Source organism: Arachis duranensis, chromosome 1, assembly GCF_000817695.3.
Source record: "Arachis duranensis cultivar V14167 chromosome 1, aradu.V14167.gnm2.J7QH, whole genome shotgun sequence".
Classification (NCBI taxonomy): Eukaryota; Viridiplantae; Streptophyta; class Magnoliopsida; order Fabales; family Fabaceae; genus Arachis; species Arachis duranensis.
The window spans coordinates 96,926,579-96,940,968 of record NC_029772.3 but is presented as its reverse complement, the minus strand read 5'-3'; the positions used below and the strand labels follow the sequence as shown (position 1 = coordinate 96,940,968).

At 35.0% G+C, this 14,390-nt stretch overlaps 3 protein-coding genes across 3 annotated transcripts in view; all 3 read right to left on the bottom strand.

Annotated features, from left to right (window-relative positions):
• Positions 1 to 3,766: 3,766 nt before the first annotated feature.
• LOC107465371 (uncharacterized) lies at positions 3,767 to 5,100 on the bottom strand. Its single transcript, XM_016084350.3, has 2 exons — positions 4,593 to 5,100; positions 3,767 to 4,478 (listed from the first exon to the last, which is right to left on the bottom strand). The coding sequence occupies exons 1-2, from the start codon at positions 4,713 to 4,715 to the stop codon at positions 4,233 to 4,235; spliced, it is 369 nt and encodes a 122-aa protein (XP_015939836.1). The 5' UTR covers positions 4,716 to 5,100; the 3' UTR covers positions 3,767 to 4,232.
• A 3,528-nt stretch (positions 5,101 to 8,628) lies between these two features.
• LOC107465357 (protein trichome birefringence-like 10) lies at positions 8,629 to 11,630 on the bottom strand. The gene is made up of 3 exons (XM_021126571.2): positions 10,637 to 11,630; positions 9,396 to 9,944; positions 8,629 to 9,174 (listed from the first exon to the last, which is right to left on the bottom strand). Exons 1-3 carry the CDS (start codon positions 11,188 to 11,190, stop codon positions 8,826 to 8,828), a joined length of 1,452 nt encoding a protein of 483 aa, XP_020982230.1. The 5' UTR covers positions 11,191 to 11,630; the 3' UTR covers positions 8,629 to 8,825.
• A 1,148-nt stretch (positions 11,631 to 12,778) lies between these two features.
• LOC107465349 (stem-specific protein TSJT1) overlaps positions 12,779 to 14,390 on the bottom strand; it is a 1,866-nt gene continuing 254 nt past the window's right edge. Inside the window, exons 2-4 of the mRNA XM_016084333.3 lie at positions 14,328 to 14,386; positions 13,363 to 13,603; positions 12,779 to 13,189 (exon numbers count right to left, since the gene is read on the bottom strand). Coding sequence (XP_015939819.1) covers positions 12,923 to 13,189; positions 13,363 to 13,603; positions 14,328 to 14,386 — 567 coding nt within the window. The 3' untranslated portion in view covers positions 12,779 to 12,922. The remainder of the gene's footprint in view (positions 13,190 to 13,362; positions 13,604 to 14,327; positions 14,387 to 14,390) is intronic.

The window sequence follows — 14,390 nt, the reverse complement described above, 5'->3', positions numbered from 1 at the left end:
CTTCCGATCCGATACGGTTAGGGTGGGTCGTTTTTAACACTGTGCTACCTCGATTCATCGCCCGGATGCTCTCACAGCGATGCTGAAAAAGGTCATTTCTACTCTGGTTCAACACTCCCCTGACTTACGCGAAAGAATCATCCTCAGAAAACTAGCATCCCGGATGATTTAGAAAAAGGGAAGCACCCCTATCCAGAGAAGGGAGCAAGAAGTTCGATAAAATCTCCCAAAGCCTCAGTAATCGGCTGGGCTACTGCTTCTGAAAAGACTTCTAACTGCGAGAGTGCCTTAGATCAGGAAAAAAAAAAAGAAATTCCCTGGAAGCTCTCAAAGATTGAAGAAGAAAGAGAGCAGCTAGCTGTTGAAATTCGGTACTTACAAGCCAAAGATGCAGAGTTCCTCAAACAACAGGATTCACTGGTAGCTGAATTAAAAAAGGCTAACGAAGGGATATCAAGAAAGCTTGCAGAACTGGAAGAACGAAGCCCCGAAACTCTACTTTGAATACCCACAGATCCGCTGGAAGTAGACACCCGAAGATGCCAACGGGCAATGCGAGCACGAATATTACTGGCGCAGGAACTTTTTTTAAAGAATATGCTCTTAGATAGAATACGCTGTTATGATACCCGAGCCAGGATCAAACCCTTCTTTTTCCACTAATTGGTATTACATAGAAGACCCTGGTAAACCGGGCATGAGTAGCGACTCAAACAAGACTGGCATGCTATAAAAAATTATTACATGCATATTTATATTTTTTATTTTATTCATCAAATTATGATGCTATCACTATTATTTATCCAATCAATCAACTATAAAATACAAATAGTTTTATTTTTTGGTATAAGACAACAAAGTTGCACAAATAAAAAAAAATTATTTAGCTAGAATCTCAAATGCAAATCAGTACCAAAGAACACAATCCCATGTTCCAAACTCTCCGAATCTCCTTTGAATGGTTGATATAAATAAAAGAGAATGAAGTGATTTTTTAAGAAAAAAAATATGCTTTAGTGAACTTTTAGCTAAAAATAAATTATTTTATTATTTATAAATTTTAAAAGAGATGAGAATAAAAAAAATTAGTCTTAGTTTATATAATTTAATACTTTGAGTACTGTATTTTTTTATTTGTAATTTGGTCTCACTTCTAATAATAAATACAAATAAAAACTCAAAGAGTGAGTACTCACAAAGTAGTAAAATAGCAAATCAAAGAGTGAGTACTCACAGAATACTAGAATATATAAACTAAGACTAATTTTCTTTTTTTTAATCTTCATTCCTTCTAAAACTCATGAATGATAAAATAATTTATTTTTAGTGAAAAATTTACTAAAGCATACATTTTTTCTTTAAAAATTACTTATTTTTTATCAATATAAATCATATGATTGTAAAAAATATATACTCGTTTCTTTCTCTTTCAACGTAAACCGCTACTGCTTCCAGCGATTTACACACGTGTTCTAATTCACATAAACCGCTACTGACGCGCAGTAGCGGTTTATGACCAACCCCAAACAAACAGAAATCGCGATAGGCTCTAGCGGTTTCTGTGCTGCTACATTTGAACGTAATCCGTGACTGACAGCAGCAGATTCTGTGTTTATGTAAACCGCTACTGCCAGTAGCGATTTCTATAAATATATGAAACAATGTATTTGCGTCTTCATTTTGGAAACAATGCATTTGTGTAATTTTAAAGGTGTAACAATTTATTTATGTAAATTGTCCTATAATTTAATTCATTTTAAATATATATTTTATATTTTAATATATATTTTATACTGATAATTAATTTTTATAATTAATTTTAATGTGTATTTAACATGATCGAATAAATCAATACTCGAATTATCGAACTATAACTCAACCATTAATTGTTTTATATAATAGCAGTGTAATTGTCTTTACATTTTCTTGAGTCTACATATAAATAGTTTAGTGTATATAATATTATGAAGTTTAGAAAAAAAATATAATTGTGATTGAGAAAATTTATTTTGTACGAAATTGTAAATTAAATTTTAACCAAGACTGTTGTGCTTAGATTAGCTTATAGGCAATTTATTTTCTTTTTTCTTAGCTTTCACTTTTTAAAAAAAAAAAAAGAAAAAAAAGTCAAGAGAAGAAAACCCCAAAAGGCCAAAACGTCGCTAACTCCAAGTTCTGAACGTTATTCAATTTTTTAATATTATATGGGAACAAATTGAATTAGCAAAAAGGTTTGGGTTAGAAACACAAAGAAAGGAAAACCTGCAGAACAAAGGCATCAAGAAGATGCGGTGGGAAAATAAAAAACAACAGGCTCACCCTAGAATTCACCTATAATATGCTAGTTTGCTAAATATGGATATACAGAGAAACTAAGATTCGATTTGATGACGAAGTCCAACACTAAAAAGCTTTGGAGAGAGTAGGACCCTCGCTTAAAAAATTATGAGAATTCAAATTACCAAATTAGCCCTAGTGAAAGAACAGAATTGCATGATGCATGTACATGTACGACGAGGACTTGGCGGTTATGGTTAGGTGTTATGATTTATCACGTAAAAACCATTAAGTAACCAATATTAATTATTAGTGAAAACTCAGGTGAAGTCGACTTTACGTAAAGTTGATATCTAAAAATTGTTAGATGAAAATTTAGTCAAATCAATCAAATTATTTAACAGCTATACTAACTTCGCGTGAAATTGATTTTACCTGAGTTTTCACCTTAATTATTTTTTTATACTAAAATTATTGATCTCTTGCAATTTTTCATGACTTATCCCCTAATTGGGACCCTCTCAGAAAATGAAGGTCATGAAACATTTGATCTTAGCTTGTTATAGCACCACTCTCAGGATGAACGAACCGACAAAAAGTAGTATACGTACGATGCCCGTTAGTCATAGGAAAAGAAAATATCTCTAGCTACAACATTATTAATGCACAAAATCAAATAAATATTTAGTTAAATTTATTGAAGAATTTTCCTTTAAAAAAAATTCATATTTCTGTTGATAAGATATTAATAAATGAGTGGTGGGGGTGGCTTATCTACTTGGTTCATCACTGGATAACGGTTGGTACTGCCCTACTAGTATGTTTTTCTTTTTAATGAGATAGGGAATCACAAAGCCAGAATATTCAATACGACGCTATTTGTTAACGGCATTACAAATGTTACTTTCTCATCAGTTGGCGTTGCTCGAATAATAATAATTCAGTATTAGAAAAAAAAAATTGAGACGGTTGGATGAGTTATGTGAAAAGAATAATAGTTATGAATCTTCACAAATTTCTTATAAGGTAATAAAATAGAAAAGATAGGTATCATGATGAGATTCCGTGCCAATCATGTGGTCCAATGTATAATATCAGGGTATCCTCAATTATGCAACAAATCTTGCTTTCGAGGTTACAGCGGCCCAAAGAATAATAATTGATTGATAATGTCATTATTAAAGGCAAATGGCCTAATCCCAAAGCTTACGGATACAATCATATTCACCGCTTTATTTTGCCAACAATGCTGATAGAATCATCATCTGAATAACAAACGCCGACTAGGAACTTATCATACTATTAGAGGAATAATTGTTGTTGTTTATTATTGATTAAGATTCCCAACTTAACAATCCTAAAAACACTTGAATTTATAGCAAAGTGTTCAATAAAAAATGTTCCAAAGAAATGGCTACGTAGCCAAAACTGCCAATATCTGCAAGTTGATTTGTTCATGTGTATGAAGTAAAAGGGGAAAAGAAAAAGATGGAAAACTAATAAAATATCTTGCATCAATAATGTGTGATACTGTGATTTGATATCATACATATCTTTTGATTGCCATCTTATACATAACAGTAACACACATGCACTGTACAAAATTAAGTGGACAGATATTATTAGAAACAAGGATAATGTTATGAGACCAGATAAGGTCATAAGGAATATCCACCGCTTGTCCTTGTCCACATGGTGAAAGGGTCACAATACTTTTTAGTATACCTTCTTATAATAGACTATAGCTAATAGTAAGTATACATGACATTCCTATGTACAATAATTGACCATACAATTATTATTATTATTATTATTATTACCTGCTAAAGACTAAAGAATTAGACCCTTAAATGATTGAAATTGGCGGCAACGTTACTAATAATAATCAGTAGAACTTCCTTTTCCATAATCATGCAGTTTTGCAGAAGGATTATTGGTGACATCAACCTCAAGCCTCAGCCATTTCTCGGTTTCAAAGAATTGGCCATAGGAACCTGGTGAGAAACCACTCTTGTATTATTATTGTTATTATTATCTTGAGACTGCTTTTGATTTTTGGAACCAGATCTTCCTTTCCTATACTTCCTTCTTGGCTGTGTGGACTGTGGAATAAACACGCCTGTCCCTTTGCTTTGTATTCTCATAGCTTGTTCATAGAACAGAGCAGGATGTGGAGGAGCATGAATTGCTCCAGAGAAAGACTGAAAAAGAAGTAGTTACAAGCTAACATGTTAGAAACAAATAATAATTGTATAACCTCTTTTCAATATGACATATTTCGTGGTAATTAAAAAGGCTTTGAATTGAAAGTAAACCTGAAGAGAGTCTGCAGGACAAGAAACAAGAGGGTCTTCATCTTCATCCATGATTAAGAGAGAGATTTGCCTGTTCAAGTCTGCAAAGAACAGATCATCATCCAGTTCAACAGCAACCTCCATGTATCTTGTGTGTGATATAAATCTCTGAGTTAGTAATAGTTTGGTATATGGAACCTGTGTTGGGAAGAGTTTGTATCTGGTTCCAACTTTGTTGTTGTCCCACAACTCACGAGATATGAAGGGTTTTATATAGGGTGGGAAATTAAATTAAAAAGGGGTAAGCATGGGAGAGTTGAAATGTTTATGATGGGCATGTGAGTTGGTGGGGCCATAATCACAGTTGGCCAATCTGTCCAAAGAGAATCATGTTAGTGTGTTTGTGTTGGTATGGTGGATGATATTATCCATAGTTGAGGAACAACCCATGTCCAGATATCTAATCCAAGATTGGTTTAATCCTTATTCTTTTAGCTTACTTGGTTGTGGTTTGTGGATAGTACCCTCTTTATCTATCTCTCCAAAGACAGCAAGTTATGGTTCATGGTATTCATAGTGCGGCAGAGTTACTTGTTATTTGTCCCAAAGGGTCCTTATCTATCCTGTTTTGTATCTTGTAGCGGTTGCTCATGGTTAAGATTCAACCAGCATGACAAATCTTGTATGTTACGGTCGCTGGATCTTCATGTTGAATCATTTAACATTGAACAACTTGCTGTGGGTCCCAACTAACAAATAGTGTATCAAAAGTATATTGGGACCTTTTTGGAGGGACACTTCAATACATTAATCTTTGATTGCTACTGTACACACAACTTGCTAACCCTGACTGTGTTACTCGTCAACAAAAGTGTTTGTATCTCAGCAATAAAAATGTTGCCTCTTCATCATTTTCTATTTGTTTGTGACCATTTCTTGCATGTATAATGTCTACCTAAGTTATCCTTTTATTCTTATAAGGACATATATATCATATATGCAATAATTTTACTAATGCAACTATAATTTTCAACAAAAGGAAAGTATAAGGACATATATATAATACATGCAATAATTTTACAATAATTTTACTAATGCAACTATAATTTTCAACGAAAGGAAAGTCTTGGAACCACCGTAGTTGAGTTTTCTCCGCATGATCTCAAAGTCACGAGTTTAAAATAAGAAACCAGTCACTGATTTGTACACTAAATTGTCCTACTTTAACTATATACTTCGGCACTCGAGTAAATAACTATTTTGTCACTTGAAAGATTTTAATTTTGACAAAATAAAGTTTTATAATTGTTTTTGACAAAATAACTTAATCATTCCAAATAATCGGTTGATGATTAGACCAATTGGTCAACTGAAGAAGATATTTGAGAGTTTTTTGGTCAAAAAGAAATGTATAAATTTGTTTAGACAAGATGGAAATCTTTTAGATACCAAAATGGCTATTTATTCTCCACACTCCCATTATCGGCATGATTTTATGGAGAAGTAACTCTCTCGATAGGTAATTAGTTAATATATCCGAAACGATTATGTAAGCGTGTGATTTGTATTTTGTAGTGAAAGCAGTGTAAAATCATTCCTTGGATAGGGATGAGAAAATAATAGTGAGTAAATGGGTGGTAGCAGAATGTTCAAAGGTATCAATCATGAAAGGGGAGCAAACGATAGTCACATGTGCGCACTTGCCTAGAACAAAATGAATTGACAATCCATCCCAATCTTATCAAGATATTCATATTCAAAGAAAACCACAGCAATTCATTTAGAGATGAAAGACGGTATTGAGAAGCACTTAATCAACTCCAGATATCCATACTCTAACATGAGTGCATGTGATGCCATAGCTCAACTCTAAAGTTTCACATGGCAGTAACTGTTAGCCTTGCGGCCTTGACTCAGTCAACACGGCATGATATGATATCATATACCTCATAGGCTCATACCAAATTACTAAATACTAATAATGCTTGCAATTGCAAAGCCTAGAAAATTTCAAGCACCAAATCATTGTACTACTATTGTACATATGTCTATAACCCCATCAATTCCCTAGAAAACGACACCTTATATTTTTCTCAGATAAGAAAATTTATGGTCCTTTGTACATGTTGTGATAGAGTGATATCTTTCAATACAGGGGAAGGGAAAGCGTGCATGCAGATTCTTTCCTAGTACATCATAACCAAAACTACAAGTGTTATAACAAACAGGGCAAACTATTCCGTAAAGCTCTCCTTAACAACTCCATCAATGGAACTGTCACAAAAACATTTAAAATCTGCTTAAATTAAGAAGTGACATATGAATATCATATTTTTAATATTTTTAAAGTAAGAATCTTTCTTTTATTTGCTTGAATTTTTTGTATAAATATTTTTTTATGAAAAATGTTTGAAAATTAGTAAAATTTATTATTTTTTACTATCATTTTTATCTATCAATCTAATTTTTTTGGTCTAATAATTCAATTATATATTTTTATCTCATATTTTTAAATATTAATAATTAATTAATAACCAAAAATAATAAATTTTACTGACCAAATAATATTATTTTATTTGTCTTTATGTTATTTTTTGTTAGTTCAACAAAATTTAATATTATGTCATAATACATCTTTTAGACGAGAAAAAATATGTCAACACTATATTTCTATCATGTTTCAACACAAATTTACTAACGGAATAAGCCACGAACCATAAATCATTAAATCCCCACCTAATGACCTAAAAACAATAATTAGAATAAATCCTATAATGGTCTCTAAAATTCACGCAATTATCCGATTTATAGTGGTCTTTCAGATACAATTCTAGACATGATAGTAGTTCCTGTTATCGTTTTAGGTGATGAGTCAGCAGTCACCAAAACGTTGTCGGTTTAGTTTAACACCCACTTTGGCAAGAATGACGCTATTCAAGTCAAATTAAGCATGTAAAAAACGGGATTAATCAAACACCCTCACTTCACTCGTCTTCTCCACTTCCACCCTCCCTTTTCTTCTTTTTCTTTTTCCTCCTCTGTTTATCAATGGCATTGCCGTAAAGTTCTGTTGATAGGGTTAAAATTCTTGCGTCAGAAAGACATCTGAACCAGATCTCACTTCGTCGTTTGTCTCTCCTCCTCCATCATAAGCAAGAGGTTCTTTTTAGTGAAAATTTCTTTTTATTCTTTTTTTGCAATGCTTGATGGTTCTTCATTATGTTTGTGTTGTGAGTGTAGTTGATAGTGTTTGCATTTTTTTTTTTGGTCAATGTGGTTCTAGGGTTTGATTAAGTTGGGATTTTATGAGGATGCTCTGTTTAATTAGTTTACATTTTGATGGTTCTGCATTCTCGCAGTGTAGCCATTGGATCCGATGGAACTCCTCATGTTAGTGCTACCATCTCCTATCATGGTTTCTGAATATCAACATTAATCATCGATGAAGTAAAAAGAGATGATATAAAAAAGAAGAAGAAAAATGAAGAGATAAAATGCACAACATAAGCGCTATATTAGGGATTAGGGTTATATACTGAACCCGGAACCAAATTGAAAATAAATTGGAATTAAGTCATGTCACCGAATAGGAACTACTATGGTGTTCAGAGCTGTATCTCTGGGAGAAAAAAATTAGGATATCGAAGAGTGACCATTATAGAGATTTACTCCAGTAATCATTATTCCTGTAGAAACTGGGGGAGTGGGAGTAGGGGTGTACCTGACCTTGCGGCCCGATGGGCCAGTGCCAGCCCGATGCCGCTGGTTCCCTGTGATGAACACGTGGCACTTCTTGATTGGGATCTTGACGGGGTGGGGCGCCAGCGGAGGAAACATTAACACGAGGAGAAAGTAGGGTTCTGCTATCGATTATGGTGGCGAGACCGCGATAGTTCTTGATTGGCACTCACTGATGTCAATAGAATAGAGGTGCTGTGATTGTTGAAGATTCTTGCACGTGTATATATTGTACGGTTGCTAACTCTTAAGTCTTAACCAAGTCATTATTAAGTTAACAGGAAAACCCGATTGTTTCTAATAGTATCGGCACAGTAGATTAAAAACAAGCTAATGACGTGAATTTTGTGAAATTGAGACGCATTCAAGAATTTTGGTAATTATACTTTGTCATGTGCTTTCCCCCATCTAATCTACTGATTTATGTGCTGCAAGTAAGCTTGTATCCAAAAACAAAAATTGGGCTTCTTCTGAAGACCAATAATTCCCTGTAATGAGCTAAGAGGATTTGTTGTGTTATATGTTCCATCTATGAGAAGCTTGAGATTTTAGTATGAGAGCATAGAGGAGCTCATTCCATGTATCAGGCACACCGGGGAGACACCAGTGGCTGCAATCTTGCCGATGATGAGGCACAGGACCCACAACTGGACCCAGATAATATATTGATGAATGCCCATCTTTTCTCTGACCAGTCATGTGTGTCACATTCAACACACTCAACTTCACACTATTTCTGTTTGCTGATGATAACACAGAATTTGCTATCTTGAACTTGGACCAGTTATCATTAGGCACCAATGACGACCCAATCTCTGGTAGTGTCTCCAAATTACACTTTCCACCGTTTCTCCAATCCCCGCCTCTGTCCAAAACACATCACACCAATTCAGTTTCTAAAGAACACAACGTTAAAATTGCAGATGGTTGAAACTCACATACAATTATCTTCCTGTGAAGTTAATATTTAAGAATTGTTAGATGATTTGACATGTCTGACTAAATTATCATCTAACAGTTCTCAACTATAAATTTCACGTGAAAGCAACTGCATCTTAGTGTTTTGTTTCAAGTGCCAAAACAAACCTGAAATGCACTGGGGCTAAAGTACGAAAGAAAACTTGTGTCTTGCTGGTATTAACTGTATCTTGTATCCAATTCAACAGTGTCTCAATGGACCTCTTATATGCATCTTGTACCTGCATTTCCATCTTAACTTGCATGCCTTGTTGGAAATAACATCCTCCTCTTATGGTCTTCTCGTAATTCCACCAGTGCCCTGTGTTAAGAACAAGGATATCGGCATTGTTCCACTTCAAAGAGTTCCAATCCATTTTATCCACTTTCAGTGTTGTCCTAATCTTGGCAGCAGCTCCGGCGGGAGGCCGGCCCTGCAATACCAGAAATGGTGATCTATAGTATTCCACCGTGCAGTTATAATCCCTGAATTTGAACACCAAGAATCCCTTGTGCTTTGTGATTGGGCTGCCATTCACTTCGTAGATTGATTCCTTGTTTTGCACTCCAGAAGAGAGCATGCATAAGAGTGACTCCCATTGGTTTCTCCCAATTGAATCACCAGCAAACACTAATCGTTTGTTTCGCAGTTTCTCCAACATCATTGTTGCATTGAATCTGTTTTTCATTAGCAATGCATTAACCAAAGTTTATTTCACTTAATTTTGCATATAGTTCGGACTTCAGAGACAACAACAATATTACTAATCAAGTGAGTGCATAGCCACTGATCTGATCCATGATTAACTGACATAATCACACACATAACTATGAGGCCATTGTGTATAGCAGAAATTACTGAAATTCACCAAGATCACATTTCCATTAAAAACAATAAACAAATACATTTATTAAGAACAAGACAAAAGGGTTTGCATCATTTTCCAAAAGGAGGAAAAGACAAAAGTATCACAAATAACGCGGAAAAGGCAAAAGAAAACGACAAATATTTAGGAGTAAAACAGGATGACCCTTAATTATATTCTTCCACCGTTAGTTAATTGCGTAAGAGATATTTAACTTTATTGGAGTCCTGCTTACTTCTTACTAATAAGTAATAAGTAATAACGTAGAGCCATCCAAAAGAGACTTTGAGATTATGCTGTGAAAGTTGTCATTTTCACGGGTTTGAACCCAGAAGCTTAATGTTGCATAAAATTAAAGTCACTGTAGACAACGGCTAGCAATTGCAACCCAACCGTTCTGTCGCTGTCATCAAATTTCTGACAATTTCTCCTTTTTCTTCTTTTTCTAAATATCATAATTCATTCCAAATTTGAAAACAATCAACAAAAATCATGAGAGGCTACCTGGGCAAGTTGCAACCTTTAGGTTGCCATCTCCACTTGGTGTAAAACAAGTCCCGCCGTCCATTCTCAGAACATCGGAATCCTTTATCGAGAAAGCTGCAATCTTTAGAATGATATAGAGGGTAGCTCTCATCCCAAACCCAGTTCCCATCAAACAAATCGCAGCCACCACCATTTTCTTGAAGGAATTCAACTCTGCCTTCCCCAGAAACAGAGCCTTTCATCTGCAACCAATTGAACCTCTTGGGCTTATCCATGGGATTGGGACCAAATCTAGCAGCAAAATCTCTGTTATCCAAAAAGAAGAAGCAGCAAATGACAAAGGCAGTGACAAGAACGAAACCAATAGCACCCAGAGAGGATTCAAACAACCTAAAGCGCTTAACCCTCCTAAAAGCTTCATGAAATTCTTGCTGTGCATGCGATGGGCTCCAAGGAGAAGACATCACAGTTTTGAGAATGCGGGTATTGCGGTAACGGTAGCAGTGACGAGTGATGTGTGATAATGAGACAAAAATGAAAAACGGAAACTTGTAAGAGGAGAAGTGTGTCATGCAAGTAAGAGAAGGCCTTTATGCCCCCACCACAACTCAACAGTTAACAGAAGAAGAATGCTTTGCTTGGTAGGTCAGTTATGTAAATGTAATGAATGAAATGAATAGGCCAAAAGAAAGATACATATGGGTGTTGAAGAAGCAAAGGAGAGTTCCACTGCCTTGCAATTATTTCCTACACGAACTCAGACCGGTGGACTTGAAGTAACACAGGATTTTGTGAACGTGGGGTTGAATCCAACTACTCAAATGTGATAAAAACGTGGGGGTAAGGGTGAAAGGGCAAAGAACAACTGCAGAGGACACGTGTCGGTGCTACAATGCATGCGAGTCAGGGAATTGGGCTTCTGATTGGACCGTGTATACACGCGCAAACTCTGTACAACGTTGTTGGCTTTAAGTATTAACCGTTAAATAAAAAACTACAGGACCGACACGGTATTCTCATTCTCATATGGAGGGTAATTTTTTCGGAATGAGAGGTAAATATTTAATTATTATCGAACTTATAATTTGTATTACATAAATTTTATTTCATTTTTTTGTATAAATGAAGTGGTGAGAGTCAATGTTGATCAGTGTTAAGTGTTGACCGGTTGAAGCATTTGAGAGTCACAAATATGCTGTATTTATTTGTAGACGAGGGAGTAGCTTAGGCAGGAAAGGTACTATAAGCAGAGGTGATTAAGTGAAGGTTCTAGGATGATGCATTTGTCAATTAGTAAAAGTGAACTTAAAGTTGGAAGAGGATGTCACGTGAGGCGAGGATGAATTGTAAATGAAGGAAGCAAGAGATTAGGACTCACATGTGGATTGTCTCCTGCAGATCAATTCATGTTATCTGTTTGAAGGACTTGCCACTTCCATGGTTCCACGAACCATCTCCTCCCAATTTAAAATTAACAGTATTACTACAAAATAATCACAACCGGATCCATGCTATTCACCATTCACTGCAGCGGAGCAGTTATAATTATTGAATAATGGATGAAGGAATCTTAATTCGTACCAAGCACCAACTACAAAGCAATTTACTCACAATGCTGCATTCATGCATTCTTTTTTTTTTGGGGGCGAAAACCATACAATTACAATTACCTGTATTTTTTATGTTGGATTCTTCTTACAAAAATTTCAGATGCTGATGGGCCTAATGGGCCTTGGAGTAATTTACTACCCATGTGAATTTTATTTGAAAATCTACCATTAGTCAATAAATTACTACATCCACAATAGTTAAAGATGAGTTAGCTAACCCACTACTAACTCAAGTTAGTTCAATTTTATTATTATTAGCAAGATGTTAGTTACTTAATTTTTAATCAATTTTATTCTTCTCTGCAGTTTTGAAAGACATTTGTCCTGCCGGTTAATGGTGTTTGAAACCTATAGACATCTTGCAAGAGCAACTAATTTGGCGTGATCTTTCTTGAATCATTTCCTTCCCTTCTTATTCGGGTTTTCTCTTTTCATGCCTTTATTTCACCATTCTCAGTGTATGCTGTATTGGAATTTCTTTTTTTTTTTGTGACTGCTGTATTGGAATTTAGGAAATCTAACAAAGAATAACAAATTAACAACAGAGAGATTATATAAAACAAAAACCAGCCTTATTAGATTGGAAAGAGCATAACTGTATGTACATGTAGATAGAAGAAGAGTAAGTTCTCTATCTTATGAACATGGTTACACCCTTAATACTTCAATTTACATGGGCTTTGCAAGTGATACGCTACTGTGTTGCTGCCACAACTGCTGGGCCCTCCACCTTGAAAGTAGCACCCCAGATGTCGTCTTCATTAGCAAGGACAGCAGTGATCTTATTGTTTGGGTTCTCATAAGACCTCAAACCCCCAACAGCTGTGGAGTAGAAACATCCTTGAGGAAAAGAAGCAAGAGACTTGCCACAAGCACGTTTAAGCAAATCTGCATCATCAGCAAATGCTACATAGCCATCAGCAGTTATTCCCCAATATAGAGGTGCCTTGCCATCTTGATCCTGTCAAAGTCAAACAAACGCTAGTGATGAGTCGTGAGGAACTATTACCAAATAATAAATTTGATATTCTTTTTATGTGCTCCTTATGTATTTCTACTATAATTAATTATAATAATTGAATCAACATTTACTATTAATGAAAAATTATCTAAGTAACACTAACGGTTGCTTACAGAGGCCACAAAGAGCGTAGAAGTGGATTTGTCAAAAAGAATGAAAGCGAATGCGCCACTGAGATGGGAAACCACGTGATTGGGAGGGTAGGGTGCTCTGTCACGCAAAGCTTTGTAAGCTTCAATCACCAGAACCACTTCATTTGCAGATTTGGCCAGTCCGTACTGTTGCCTCAAGCTCCCCAGATTCTCAAGCACTCCCGAAAACACGCAGAATATCTCATCTTTCACGGCGAACGATCTGCCATTTTTTATGTGTAAACTTCTCATTCAATGTCAAAAACAGATTATTCTTTTAATTATTAAATCAATAAATAATAAATTAAACTGGAGGGGAGGGGAATTAATTTCTTAATAAATAAATAAACTATAACCTTGATTTTTAATCTTTTTACAGTATCTCTCAATCTCTCTATCCGACAGATAAGAAATAATCCGCTGCAATCCTGAGCGTGAATTCAGTTATACTTAGAATACAAGGAATATGCGTGGCCTAGTTTATGGGAATCATCGACGACTCCAAAATGGAAAATTACATAAAAAGAATCGTACTTCTCCCTACTCTACCAACCTCTAATTAGATCAAGCGTCTAGCTTTATCTCTTCCAACCGGACTTATAATAAAAATTTAAATATTAATTAATATTTAAGATTATATTAAAATTTTTAATTTTAATAAATACTAAATCATTTTTAAAAATTTCTATCTTAAATGCTTTTAAAACACTATTTTGTTTTCACCTCTTTAACTTTATCAACCCAAGCCTTAAAAATTTCCAAATAGAAAACAAAGATGCCAACGATAGAGTAATTCTAACTTGAATTATTGATGAACATGTTGAATTATGTATGATGTATGAGCATACTATAAATATAAAGTGGGGATCGGAGGAAAGGAGAGGGTAGTTGTGGAAATTCAGAAAGTAATATGGTGGCATAATAAGAGGAGAAGCATGCAGACAAACCTTGGTCTCCATGGCGACTCTTTGTGGTGGCTATAAGCCAGCTGAACATCATCACCCACCTCC

Bases quoted from the DNA above. Each gene is read 5' to 3' on its own strand.
- LOC107465371 (XM_016084350.3), bottom strand. From the start codon at position 4,715: ATGGAGGTTGCTGTTGAACTGGATGATGATCTGTTCTTTGCAGACTTG. The intron at 4,479-4,592 runs GTTTACTTTCAA...CTTCTTTTTCAG, and splicing joins GTCCTGCAGACTCTCTTCAG to TCTTTCTCTGGAGCAATTCA.
- LOC107465357 (XM_021126571.2), bottom strand. From the start codon at position 11,190: ATGACACACTTCTCCTCTTACAAGTTTCCGTTTTTCATTTTTGTCTCA. The intron at 9,945-10,636 runs GTAGCCTCTCAT...AATGAAAAACAG, and splicing joins AAAGGTTGCAACTTGCCCAG to ATTCAATGCAACAATGATGT. The intron at 9,175-9,395 runs GTTTGTTTTGGC...TGTTTTGGACAG, and splicing joins TTAGCCCCAGTGCATTTCAG to AGGCGGGGATTGGAGAAACG.